The 12,535-nt window shown below is 48.7% G+C and overlaps 1 protein-coding gene across 7 annotated transcripts in view; it reads left to right on the top strand.

Annotated features, from left to right (window-relative positions):
• Positions 1–9,806, top strand: part of SLC8A3 (solute carrier family 8 member A3) — a 114,218-nt gene extending 104,412 nt beyond the window's left edge. For 6 of the 7 annotated variants that reach the window (XM_027642080.1, XM_027642079.1, XM_027642075.1 and 3 more), the window contains 4 exons: positions 3,984–4,108; positions 4,632–4,731; positions 6,249–6,524; positions 6,849–9,806. In XM_027642080.1, the coding sequence (XP_027497881.1) occupies positions 3,984–4,108; positions 4,632–4,731; positions 6,249–6,524; positions 6,849–7,225 (878 nt within the window). In that variant the 3' untranslated portion in view covers positions 7,226–9,806. The remainder of the gene's footprint in view (positions 1–3,983; positions 4,109–4,631; positions 4,732–6,248; positions 6,525–6,848) is intronic. The other variant, XM_027642076.1, reaches the window with a different exon arrangement.
• Positions 9,807–12,535: the final 2,729 nt, after the last annotated feature.

The raw sequence follows: 12,535 nt of genomic DNA, 5'->3' as shown, positions 1-12,535 counted from the left end.
ATGTTGCAAGAGTTCATTCCTTCTCAGCTGTTGAGTCAGTACACACAGGGCCTAACTCAGCCGTCAGCATTCCCATTGGAACAGGCAGACCTAACAAACCTGGAGCAGGTTCAGCTTGGGCTCTGGTGTTTTGTAGAGGTTGACACTGATTCCTATCAAAAGGTGCTCATATGTGTCCTAAACAGTAGGTGGGGAGAAGCAGTGGAATCATGTAGGTGCTTTGTATCACTCTTTAGAGGTGCTTAGCTCTTCCCTTTAACTGTATTGTGGTATAGGCTGGGGCAAGAGATGTGTCAGCTGGGCTTCTAATTTTGTCCTTCCTGCCACAAATGGCACAGCCTTAATTTCAGAGGACAGTCAGCAGCCTGGTATTTGGCACCTGTGGGTCACTTGAATGAGTGCCTTGAGCAAGATCCAGCACAGTATTGACATGTGAGTCTTGATCTGTGTTTGTCTTCTACATTAGGATAGAGATTCAGTGAAAATATAATGGCAGCTTAAATGTTTTCAGATGCACCTTTGAAATTTGTTAAGTTTCTGTGCTTTGCTTTCCTGTTGCACATTCACAAATGTGATTGCATTTTTATGAGATAAGAAGGAATTACTTCCTTTCTTCCTTATCTGAAAGCTTCCTCTATTAACATTTCTGTGAGGTACCCATTTGGACATGCTGCCTGTTCCTGTTCTCCCGTGGTTTGCTTGCAGCTGACATTTGAAAGACTTAGCTTGGCAGTCATATTCAATCAGTTGTTCCCATAGGACACCCTTGACAGGCTTTCTTGGGCACCCATGTTTCTTCTCTCTGCTCCTCAGTTCACAAACTGGGGCAGAGAGTACACACTGTACAAACAGCCCCAGTTCACCATATACACCACAAAGAAGGCCTTGTGTGTTGACAGCAGGACCTCCATTATTCATGTCTCGATCGACATGCTGTCAGTAGGCCGAAGGTCTCCATTGCTGGTCAGCTTGTCCCTTCACTTCAGGTGGCCTACTTAGGGCTTGGAGGTGCCTCTGGTGGCACTTAGTCCAGTAGCAAGGTGCCCTCTTGAATAGCAGGACTCCCACTGCCCCTCAGTGCTGTGGTAAGCAGCAGCACCTTTATTTTGTGCAGTGTCTGGTGTCACCCTCATGCTAGCATGCAGCCTCTAGGCTGACAGAGCAATCTGTCCACTCTTGGACAGGGTTGTGTCGCTTGACTTACTCTGAGAGCTGCCTGGCAAGTGGTTGCCCCATTCATCGAATCAGTTGGTGATCCACAAGTGCCTTGCAGAGACAATAAAGCCACCTGCTGGCAGGTGCAAGGTCCTGTGGACACACATGTTCCCATGCAGCCTGCCCAGCAGCCTTGGACCTGGCACACTCTGAGAAGAGATGCAGGAGATCTTCCTCCATAGGGAGGGCTTCAGATACTGCACTGTCCTGCCTGGTGCAAGTACATTAACCAGCCTGAGCAAGATACCAGGTTCCGGGATAAAGCTGTGTTGGATAGCACTTTCTATGTAGATGAGCAAGTTTTCTGCACTGGACATGCTTAGAGACCTGCCAGCAGCTCAGCCTTGCTGAGAGGGATAACATTTGCATGAGGCTCCGTGTTCTCTTACCATGCCAAAGGCTTTTGTCAAATCAGTTAAAGGAGGGACTGAGGTTTCATTGCATTATTTCTCCTGGAGTTGTGAAGCCGAGGAAATTTGGCCTGATATTCCCTGTTTTCAGAGCATCTCCTCAGATTCCAGACATTTGCTTTCTGCACTCTGCAACTGCAGCCAGTGGGCGGGAGCCCAAGGGACTGCGACCGCAGCTTTTCAGATGCAGTTACTGCCCAGGGAAGGTTGTAGTGAGTCAGACTGTCACAAATTCCGGGCTTTGCAACCCTGATGGGATGGCTGTAGTGCTTTTGCTCAGCTCTGTACTGTCAGCACATGTCAGCATGCCAAGCTGGGCTTTGCAAAGCTGAGGGTGCCTCCGCCCCTGAGCTTCAGGTTATGGGGAGTTCAGACAGAAGCAAAGCCATGTATGTGCTTTGGCAGCTGATGTATGAGCACCTGCATTTTCATCAGTGGATATAGCTTGTCATCCTCATATGCTTCCAGGTAGAGGCAGAGACTGGTCTTCCTTGTTCTGTGTCTTAGAAAGAGATGTAGATTGCATCTGACTCCCTGTTCCAATGAATAAAAGTATCTTGAATCTTGTTCTTGATAATCATCAATTCATGCCTACAAGCATAGTATAAGGCAGAACATTTTCATAGAATCATGGAGTCATAGAATCATTAAGGAAAAGACCTCCAAGATCTTTGAGTCCAGCCTTTGACTGAACACCACCGTGCCAACTAAACCAGAGCACTAAGTGCCACATCCAGTCTTTTTTTGATGTCTTCCAGGGATGGTGATTCCATCACTTTCCTAGGCAGCCCATTCCAATGCTTAACCACACTTTCACTGAAAAAATTCTTCTGCACTTCTGCAGCTCAGCTGCCTCCTCCCCTCTGTGCTCACTAGGTCTTTGCCTGCAAATGTGTCCCCTATATCCCCCAGCAGTCTGTATTGCCCATCTTCTTCTCCAGGTGCTGTGCTCTCCTGTCTTTGTCATTTCTTGTAAACTTATGTGATTCCTAAATCCAGACTATTCTGTCTTTAAGCTAGGCAATGATGGTGTGGATGTACATCATCGATTTCAAATGATGGATGTAGCTTTTCTGCTTCTGTGATGGGTTATAATAATGTCACCTGCTACAAGAGTTATTATATGTTTTATAAATTCTGCAGGTCTTGCAAGGCTTACAATCAATCAGTCTTTGCAATCAATCTAGTTGGGCAGATGAAGAGAGAAGTCAGAGTTTATAAATAGATTTCACTGGGACTTCATAACATCTGTGTGATTTTTGGTAGGAAGCATGAGATCTGCTGGAGTCCATATGGGATTAATCACATGTGAGGCATTACCTGGGCATTTGTAACCTCTACAGGAAACCTTGGGTAACACCTGTTAGCCAGAACAAGATGCTCTGCCGGGTTCTTCAGAGCTCCAGCTTCTGCTCCCAGGCTCAGCTGAGCCTTGTATTGCAGCTCGTACACCCTGACTGGTCAGACACAGGAAAACCAGGGGAAACCCAGCTTCTTTCTTGAGATGTCAGAGCTTTACCGAGACCCCATCAGCATGTGTCTGCACTTGGGTGGGTGGGTGGAAGAGGAGACCTGGGTCAGGGCTAGGAAGCTGCCTGGGCAGTTGGGATGCTCCTTCCCATCTGGGCAACCATAACCCTTTCCAGGCATCTTGCTGGGTTAGCTGGGACATCAGCAAGATGAGCCTGACACAGGCTCATCTCAGAATGCTGCTGACCTGAGGTCCTGATTTAGTTTCCTCCAGCAGAAAATAAACGTATAATCAGAGAATGGAATATGTTGGAAGGAATTTTTCATCTGGTTTCAACCCTCCTGCCATGGGGTTGCTGGTCCCTAGACCAGGTTGCTGAAAGCCACGTCCAACCTGGTCTTGAACACTTACAGAGATGTGGCATCCATAACTTCTCTGGACAACCTGTTCCAGTGCTTCACCATCCTCACAGTAGTATGAAAGAAAAAAGTACTTGTTTCATTACTTACTTATTCTTGTTCATTTTTCCAATTCATGTGTGGTTCCCATGCAGTTGTGACTGTGTGTTGCTCTGAGTGCTAGATCAAGCACTGAGTGGCACAGTGATTTTCTGCTCAGAGGGGAATAAAAAGATCCTGTCTCTTGTTCATTCAAATCAGGGAACACATCAGGGTGTTACCTCAGTCTCCCCAAAGATGTGGCTACTGCGGAGCTGATGGGAGGGTATATGTCAGCCAAGAGCACCAGTGCAGATTGAAGAAAGATTCAAGGGGATTTTTTAAAGAAATTGAAAACATGTTTCACTTGGGCCCTGCAGACAAGCCCCCATGGTGCCCTGGAGCTCCAGGGCTGCTACCTACAGCTTAGTGTTGACCTTGCTTTCACAGAGGTGGCTGAGAGGAAGCTGACAGTTGAAGAGGAAGAAGCCAAGAGGATTGCAGAGATGGGCAAACCAATACTCGGCGAGCATCCCAAACTAGAAGTCATCATTGAGGAGTCCTATGAGTTCAAGGTCAGTAGGTGTCCTAGGGGTCTTCCAGGAGGGGGAAGCCATGTGGCACTGCTGAGCAGCCTTGGAGAGTAGAACTGAGGAGGCAGCATGTGCAGGGAAAGAGCTGTTGGAAGAGGGAAAGAAGTATGTAATGCAGTAAAGGGTGGGTGAAGTCTACAAGAAATGTCAGAAGTAGCAGCTGCTGGTAGTCAAGGGTGGAGGGAGAAAGAAAAAGGAGCCATGCTGTAAGCAGAAGCAGCCAATGGGGAGTAGCAAAGCTGTCTCTGGTGAGGCACGGATGAGGGAAGAAGAAGCCTCATCAGGATTAAAGGGTGGGAAATAAGCTGTCTCTGGTGAGGTTTAGGTCAGCCAGTCCAGGGAGAAGGTGACCTTAACTCCTGTCATGACTTCATCTGGCTGGTGGGAGAGTGCTTGTGGCACTTCCAGAGTTTGGAAAGGGTCTGTGAGACCACAGTGCACTCAGAGATCGTTCTTGCCAGCTAACAGCCAGTTTAACTGCTGTGCATCTTTATTCCCACAACAGAGCACCGTGGACAAGCTGATTAAGAAGACAAACCTGGCTTTGGTTGTAGGGACACATTCCTGGAGGGACCAGTTCATGGAGGCCATTACCGTCAGTGCAGGTGAGGGGGACATCAGAAATCCCATACCAGCATCCATAGGGTTCATGCAGCCTGGAATGAGATCTATCTGGGCTCAGGACACCACATCTCCCTGGTCGGTGATGCTCATCTGTTGCGTATGTGGTGACCATCAGCAAAGCTAGTCCAGAGAGCTCCTCTGCTCCACATACAGTGGGCTTTTGCAGATACATTAGCCAGGAGCTCAGGAGATCCATCCTTTGGTGCAGAGCTATCCAGGAGGCCAGTTTTCAAAAACTTTATGTCAGCTGGCAGTGCTCCTGCTGCTTCAGTGATCTGATGAGTAGTGTACAGGCAGCAAGATCCTATTCTGGTTGGGGTCCTGGTTTGTGGCATGTCCAGTGCAAGTAGCTTCTACTGCTGGAAGATGTCCTGTCTGCCACAGCCAGTAGAGTTTCTGGGAGCAGGAAGGGTTACTACGTGCAGACAGGAGATGTTGCCCCATGAGGCAGCAGCTGGTAGAGCAAACGATCCAGAGACCTGTCAGCTATTGCCTGGCGACAGAGCTCACCACTTTCAGAGCCAGGCAGCTGTGGAGCATATTCTTTAGGCATGTCTATGCCATTAATGGCATTTGAGCATCTTTCTGAACCTGTCCTTGATGGTTTGGCATCTTCCCCAAAGGGATGTTTTACACCCAGCTGTAGAGCAGGCAGTGGACAGGCAGGCAGTTGGGTGGGAGCTGTTGCCAGTGACCACAAGGGCTTCTTCTGACATGAAAGAAGAGATGCAGGGTATTCAGTTTTCTTCTTTCTAGCAATTAAGAGAAGCTGCTTCTGTGGAAGCATCCTTGGAGCAATGTTATTTCCCTGGTCTGCTTCTGTTCCTATGTCTCTCCCCTTCCCTTGACATCTGCCCTGTGCTCCCTACCTGCTTTCTCTTTCTCCAGTTTATTTCCATTGTCCTGTGTCTGTACAAAGACCAGCAGTACTTCCAGTTTTGGGGCTGACCTGGCCCACCAGGCTAAGCAGGAGACTCCTCCAAGGGCCTGCACCACCATTGCTGATACCCTCACACAGATGAGAAATTTCTTGCTGGGCTGCTGCTGGTGTCCAGCCCATATTCTGGAGCAGGAGGATCAAGAGGTCTCTCCAGTTTCCCAGTTCTATTACTTTCTGCTAGTTTTTGGACCAGATTATCGCTTGCGTGTGTAACTTTATCGTGCCCCTCAACAGTGATCTCCACAGGTTGATTATATCCTATGTGGCTGCCTGTGGATGGGGATAGGGCTGCCCCTCTGTGGGTGTAGTATCCCACTCTGCCACTCCCCATCCCTGTGGGCTCTAGAGTGTCTGAGAGGCACTCCTATTGCCAAGCCTCACCTATCACTGAGGGATCTGCTGTGCCCTGAGCCCAGTGTCATGGCTGGCACCATCCCACCTTGTCCCAGGAGAGCAGAATCCCGGGGTGAAAGGGCCAAGCAGAGGCTACATCTAACCCCTGTAAACTTGACCTGCCCCAACATGAAGGCTGGACCTCTCCTTCCATGTTGTTTGCAGCGGGTGATGAGGACGAAGATGAGTCTGGTGAGGAGCGGCTGCCATCCTGCTTTGACTACGTGATGCACTTCCTGACTGTCTTTTGGAAGGTGCTGTTTGCCTGTGTGCCCCCCACTGAGTACTGCAATGGCTGGGCCTGCTTCGTTGTCTCCATCCTCATCATCGGCATGCTCACGGCTGTCATCGGCGACCTCGCCTCCCACTTCGGCTGCACCATTGGCCTCAAGGACTCGGTGACTGCTGTTGTCTTTGTCGCCTTCGGCACTTCTGTACCAGGTGAGGTGGCTGCAGGGAAGGGATGGGGTGGGAGGTAACTCCTCTGATGATGCTCTTCCTTCCAGGGGAGCAGCTCTGTCATGGGATGGGGTTCAGGCTGGGAAGGGGATCCACAAAACCCTGTTCCTAGACAAGGTCTGCACTCTGCTTGGTGGCAACATGGAGTCTCTGGACCTGGGAGGGGGTTGTGCACCAAGAGAGGTGTGTGTCCTAACCTGGTCAGTGTCACACCTAAGCCTCCGTTGTCCCCCAGACATGAAGCGTTGTCTGTTTCTCCTGTTGAAGCCCCCAGTGATTTCTCCTTCCCTCCTCCCTCAACCCCAGACACATTCGCCAGCAAAGCCGCGGCCGTCCAGGACGTGTACGCTGACGCCTCCATCACCAACGTCACAGGCAGCAATGCTGTCAACGTCTTCCTGGGCATCGGGCTGGCATGGTCAGTGGCAGCGATCTACTGGGCGTCACAGGGGCAGGAGTTCCAGGTGTCGGCAGGGACGCTGGCATTCTCCGTCACACTTTTCACCATCTTCGCCTTCATCTGCATCAGTGTCCTCCTCTACCGCCGGCGACCCCACCTTGGCGGGGAGCTGGGAGGCCCCCGGGGGTGCAAACTGGCCACGACATTGCTCTTCGTCAGCCTCTGGCTGCTCTACATCCTCTTCGCCACCCTGGAGGCCTATTGCTACATCAAGGGGTTTTAGGCAGTGGAGGGATGGTGCTGCCGGAAGGAGGGACCCCCTCCTCCGTTACCTCACCGGACACCGGTCCTGGAAGTGCGGTTTCACCCGAGGGTACAGCTGTCTGTCAGGGGCTGCCACTGCCCAGACGGTCAGACAGCTGGGTGCCAAGAAGGGCAAAACCATCATAGAGTGAAAAAAACAAAGAGACAAAACCCATCCAAAAATGGTATAAAAGAAAGCAACAATGGCAAGTATTGAAATAAAACACAATAAACCCAGCCACTGACCCTATTCAATGAGATTATGAAGTTTCAACCATCTCCAAAGGCCACCTCTCCCATAGGGGCTCGTCTCCTTTCCTGCCGAGCACCCCTCCACTGTAAGGAGATGTTTCCTTATTTTTACTAGTTGAGAATTGCAGAAGCCTGATTCAGGAATTTGAGGGGGGATTTTTCTTTTTTTTTGTTTGCTTGTTGCTTTTTGGTTTTGGGGGAGCACGCTAATTGATTTTTTTTCTTTTTTACTACTTAATCAGAAAAATGTTAAAAATTTAAACTCTAAAGCTTCAAGCTGCCATCAGTGCTGGAATTGAACATGTGTATTTTATGAAGCCACAAAAGACTGTGACACAGTCAAAGAACTTCTTCACTATTACCTGTTCCCTCCCCTGCCACCCTCCATTACTTTCTTTTTTAAGAACATCACAAGACTGATATATTTTTAATACAAACACAGACACTCAGTCACACACATTTAATGATAAAGGCTGGAGCATGTAGCATCTCAATCACCTGCCTGGGCTAAGAAAAAAGAAGGAAAAAACCCCCAACCCTCTAATACAATACGTGTCATGTATATTTTGACTATGGCATTTCTCTTTGTATAATTAACTTTGAGCTTGTGGTACTGCAGGGAGAGAAAATTATGTTAATTTACAACTGTTAAAAGAAATAAATGGCTACCCAGGAAGAGCCTGCCGCAGGGGGAGCAAGGGGGCCAGGGAAAGTGGCACTGGCTCCTTGGGATGGTGGTGGTGGCGGGTTTGCTGCGTGGTTCTCCTGCTCAGAGGTGGAAATGAATTCAGGAAAACCTGGATAGTGTGCCCATATGTTCCCAGTGCCATCTCACCCTGAGCTGTGGCATGGCTGCCCTTTTATTCAATTGCTCCCCCAGTTTTCACAAAGCCTGTATCTTTCTGGTGGTCTTCAGGCCACTGACAAGTACAGGCTTAAAAACTGCCATCCACATCAGGACTCCTGCGTCATCTCAAGTACCTTTTAGGCACACCAGACAGACAAAAAAGCATCCTTTTCATTTGAAGTGCATTTCTTTTTAAGGAAAAAGAAAGAAAAAAACCCACCACCACGAGAATATGTCATGAGTTACATCAAAAGCTGAAAATTGAAATGTTGGGTTGGTAATAAAAATAAATAAAAATTATACCTATATCTATATAAACAGTGCTATCTAGAAACATATTTCTTAATTGAGAGCCCTGGAAGAGAATGTTAAAACCCTACTCTTTGTAAAGTGTTTTCAAGACAAAGATAATTTCTTCTATCAAGAAACAGGTGCTGTAAAGGCAACCATTTTCATCGAGTTCTCAATAATAAGCCAAACTTTGGGAGGCAGCAAGTAAGAGAGAGGCTGCTGAAAAGTACATCTCTGCCTGCTGAGGTGTTTTTGTCTGCTCCAAGAGGCAGGCAGGAGGTGTCCATAGGTTAGGGAAAAAGCAATGGGAACAAGGTTGTCATGGACAAAAAGAGATTAACATATAATGTGACTAGGTGGAGGTGACGATGGTTCTTAACACCCAGTCGAAGTATTTATTTTCATACAAAATGTTTATCAGATATCTGTATCTCTATACAAATGTGTATACATGTGAGGCAGAGAAGAGGGATTCTTCTCAGAGGAGCAACAGGAGCTTTGCCAGTGGGAGCCCACCATGGGTGAAAACCACTGGGTTTGAAGTAACAAGCATCTGACATCCTGCCTCCTTATCCTCCCTTCTCCATACCTGTGGTAAAGGGCCTGAAAAAGATGGGCAAGAAATCCCGAGGCCAGGCTCCCACTGAGCTTGCTGGTTCTTCTGGCCTCCAGTAGTGCCAACAAGAGCAGCTGCTGCCACCGCCATGCTGCCCATCAGATGGGGACCCAGAGCTCACACATGAGACACTGAAAGAAACATTACAGAAGCCCCCAAACGCTTTCTGGGGGGATTTAAATTGCAGCTTTCAAGGGGAGATTGTTACCGTTGCTGTTTTTAATTTGGACATATAGAGTATGTTGAGTATGTTGAGCTCTTATTTTACCCATGCCAGCATACCCATTCCTGGATAAAGCCCAGCCTGGAGCGTTGTTGTGCTGTTCTTCTGTTGCTTGTGTGTATGCACCATGTGCTTTTCATCCACCTCCTTCTCCAGCAGACTGCAGGGAGGGGGTGGAGGTAGGACTGGCTACCATGAGGGCCAGCTGCATGGAGACCCTGATGCCCTCCATGCACAAGGGTGATCTGCACCAGGCTGACAACCTCTGTGGCATGTTTCTTTCTTTCATTTTTATTTTTTACTTCATTAAAAATACGCAAGCTGAAAAAAAACAACAGGCTTGGTGCCTTTGGGGATTTTTTTTTCCTGGAGCTTTTATGTTTCATTTTGGGTCTAGTTATCTGCTTGCTTCTGTTTTCCTTGGGGCAGGTGCCTGGACTTGGTTGCAATGGCTCTAGCTAGTTTGCCCCCTGATTCCCAGCCCTGCAGTTCAGTACTGCTGGGAGGACCCTGCAACACTTGCCCCTGGCTTGCTGGCAGAGAGGTGGTTTTGCTGCTGGTTTTGTTGTTGCTGATCCTTCCCCTTTGTTTCTCCCATCAGCTTCCCATGGCAGCCTGCAACAGCAGCCTCTCCCAGCAGCCTGTGTGCTTTGGGCTGCAGATCTTACCTTTCGGTCTCTTAGCATTGTATGGGGACATAGTCTAAGGGTCATGCATGGTGTGGGGCCAGTGGTACCAATGGCTGCCTTCCCACCACTGTTGCCATGGGGGGCACCTCCAGCATTTCACAGGTTTTGCTATCCAGGTGATCCTGCCGGTCTAAAATCAGCCTTTGCATAAAGAAGAGTATTACAAAGAGGAGTCACTCGCCTGTCCCCCTCAAACTGTCCAGGAATTGCATCCCAGTTTTGGTCAGTACCATGCTGCCTCCTCACCCAGCATCTGACTGTTTTTTTCACTTGAATTTGGGTGCCTGACCCCCAAAATGCCCTTCACAGCGGGCCTTGAGCTAGAACTGTTCCTATATGCCCTCTGCAGCAAAGGGGCAGCTGGTGCAGCCCATAACCCCAGTTTCCCATCTTACCTGCCAGCATGGGGCCCACCTATGGGGCTCCAGGGGAGACTGGGTTTTGGGCACCTCACAGCGCAATGCAAAATGTCCAGGTGGGGTGGGAGAACTCCTGGGTGGGCACCCATGCTGTAGGAAGGGTTGCCCTAGTAGAGCAGCTGTGGGAAGGCTGTGCTGCACATTGCTTCCTCGGAGCAGCCAGATCTTGGCAAAGCCACAAAGAGACCACTGCCCTACTAGGTCCGGCATGCTCCCACCCCCCTCCACAGGCCTGTGGGATCACTTCCCACCTCTTGCCCTGTTGGCTGGCTCCTGCCCACGGTGATCACACCTGCTTCTGACACAGGACTATTCATGACAAGCTTAGACAGAACACAAAAGTATTCTGTGATACACATTTCTTCTGAATCCATGGCTGGGGCTGCTGGACTAGTTTGTAAGTCAGTTGTCCTCTGGCATAGGAGAACCTCTCCACTACCCTCCATCCCTAAGTAGCAACATGATGTCTCCTCACAGCACCATCTGCAAGGAGAAGCCCCCATCAGCTGCATGTGCCACTTTAGGCTTCAGCTGCCCTGGCCCACTGCTGTGGTGGGATGATGCCTACCTGCGTGTCTCCACCAGTGTAGCTCTTTGCTTTGGAAAAACATTTTTGGAGGACACCCAGTACTGTTGTACTGTCACTGGACACTGCTGAGATAAACTATAGGTAACAAAAGTTTTGTTCACCTACAGTTCACCTCATCCACCCCCATAGCACAATAGCACATAGATACAGATCTGGATGGTAACAGAAAGGCACCAAGGAGGTCTTGTCATGCTTGAATATGGCACCATTCAAAGCCAGGAAATTTCAATCCAGTCTCACTCACATTTGGCATTAAGTGGCAGCAGGTCATTCCTTGTATCATTCACCTGGAATTGCTTTCTTTCTCCCGAGGGAAAAAAAAAAAAAAAAACCAAAAACTTTTTTTTTGTTAATTCTGCCAGGAAGCTGTTGCAAACCTGACCTTGATGTAGGACCCAGCCTGCACAAATGGGAACAGAAGTTGCTCAGCCCTGGCCACAAGCTGGAAAGCACTTGTCACCAAGAATAACCTTTGTAGTATTACATGGAAAAAAAATGTTTTTAATGACCGTTGTCATCCATGTGCATGTGCCAGGAGCAGCCAGCTTGCTAATAATAGAGTTATGTGTGCCAGTGCTACTTAGAGCCCAGCAGAGAAGACAGCACTCCCAACCTGCCTCTATAGCAGGAGGGGATTAAGTACCTCCGGTATCTAAATAAGTCATTTAAAATATGTAGATAATTACCACCATGAGTAGATTTACCCCTCCTCCCTCCCTTCCTTTCACCCAGGGGGTCTGTGTTTTGCCCAGAGGCGTGTGGGTGGCAGGGGCAGACCAGCCCCCTAGATCCATGGGGCATCCCTGCCAGCAGCAGAAACCCTTGGCCCCTTTCCCACATTGCGTTTGGAAACCCAGCACTTCCCCGCATGTGGCCTGGGGTGGTAATTTGAGCTTAGACATGGAGCCTACAGGCATGATGTGAGGTGGATGAGCTCAGCAGATGTTCCCACTGCATCTAAATGTAAGCATTCACCCATGTTCCAGACTGTACCATTGCTATTGCCATGTACATGGCAAGCTGAGTGGGAGCTGTGCCTAAAGGAAAACTCACGACCCACCTACTACTCATTGCTGGGCATGGCCCAGTTTCAAGAATGCAATAAAAATCCCCACAGGCCTAGGAAGTACTTTGTTCGAATGATTTATTTCTTCAATTCACCTAGATTTCATACCCGTTTCAAAGATTTTTTTTTTTAGAGTGTAAGATAGAGGTTATAAATGTACAACCTGGGGGAACGGGGGAAAAAATCTCAACACAAAAGCTTCAGAGGCTCTCAGAAAGTTCCTGTGGCAAATCCTTGGCACTAAGGCATATTGTACAGAGCACCTGAGTGTCTCTATTAACACTTTAAAAAGTCTTAA

This window comes from Corapipo altera, unplaced genomic scaffold, assembly GCF_003945725.1.
Source record: "Corapipo altera isolate COAL_440 unplaced genomic scaffold, ASM394572v1 23b, whole genome shotgun sequence".
Classification (NCBI taxonomy): Eukaryota; Metazoa; Chordata; class Aves; order Passeriformes; family Pipridae; genus Corapipo; species Corapipo altera.
Note: the sequence above shows the minus strand (reverse complement) of the source record. Positions and strands in the feature narration are given on the sequence as shown.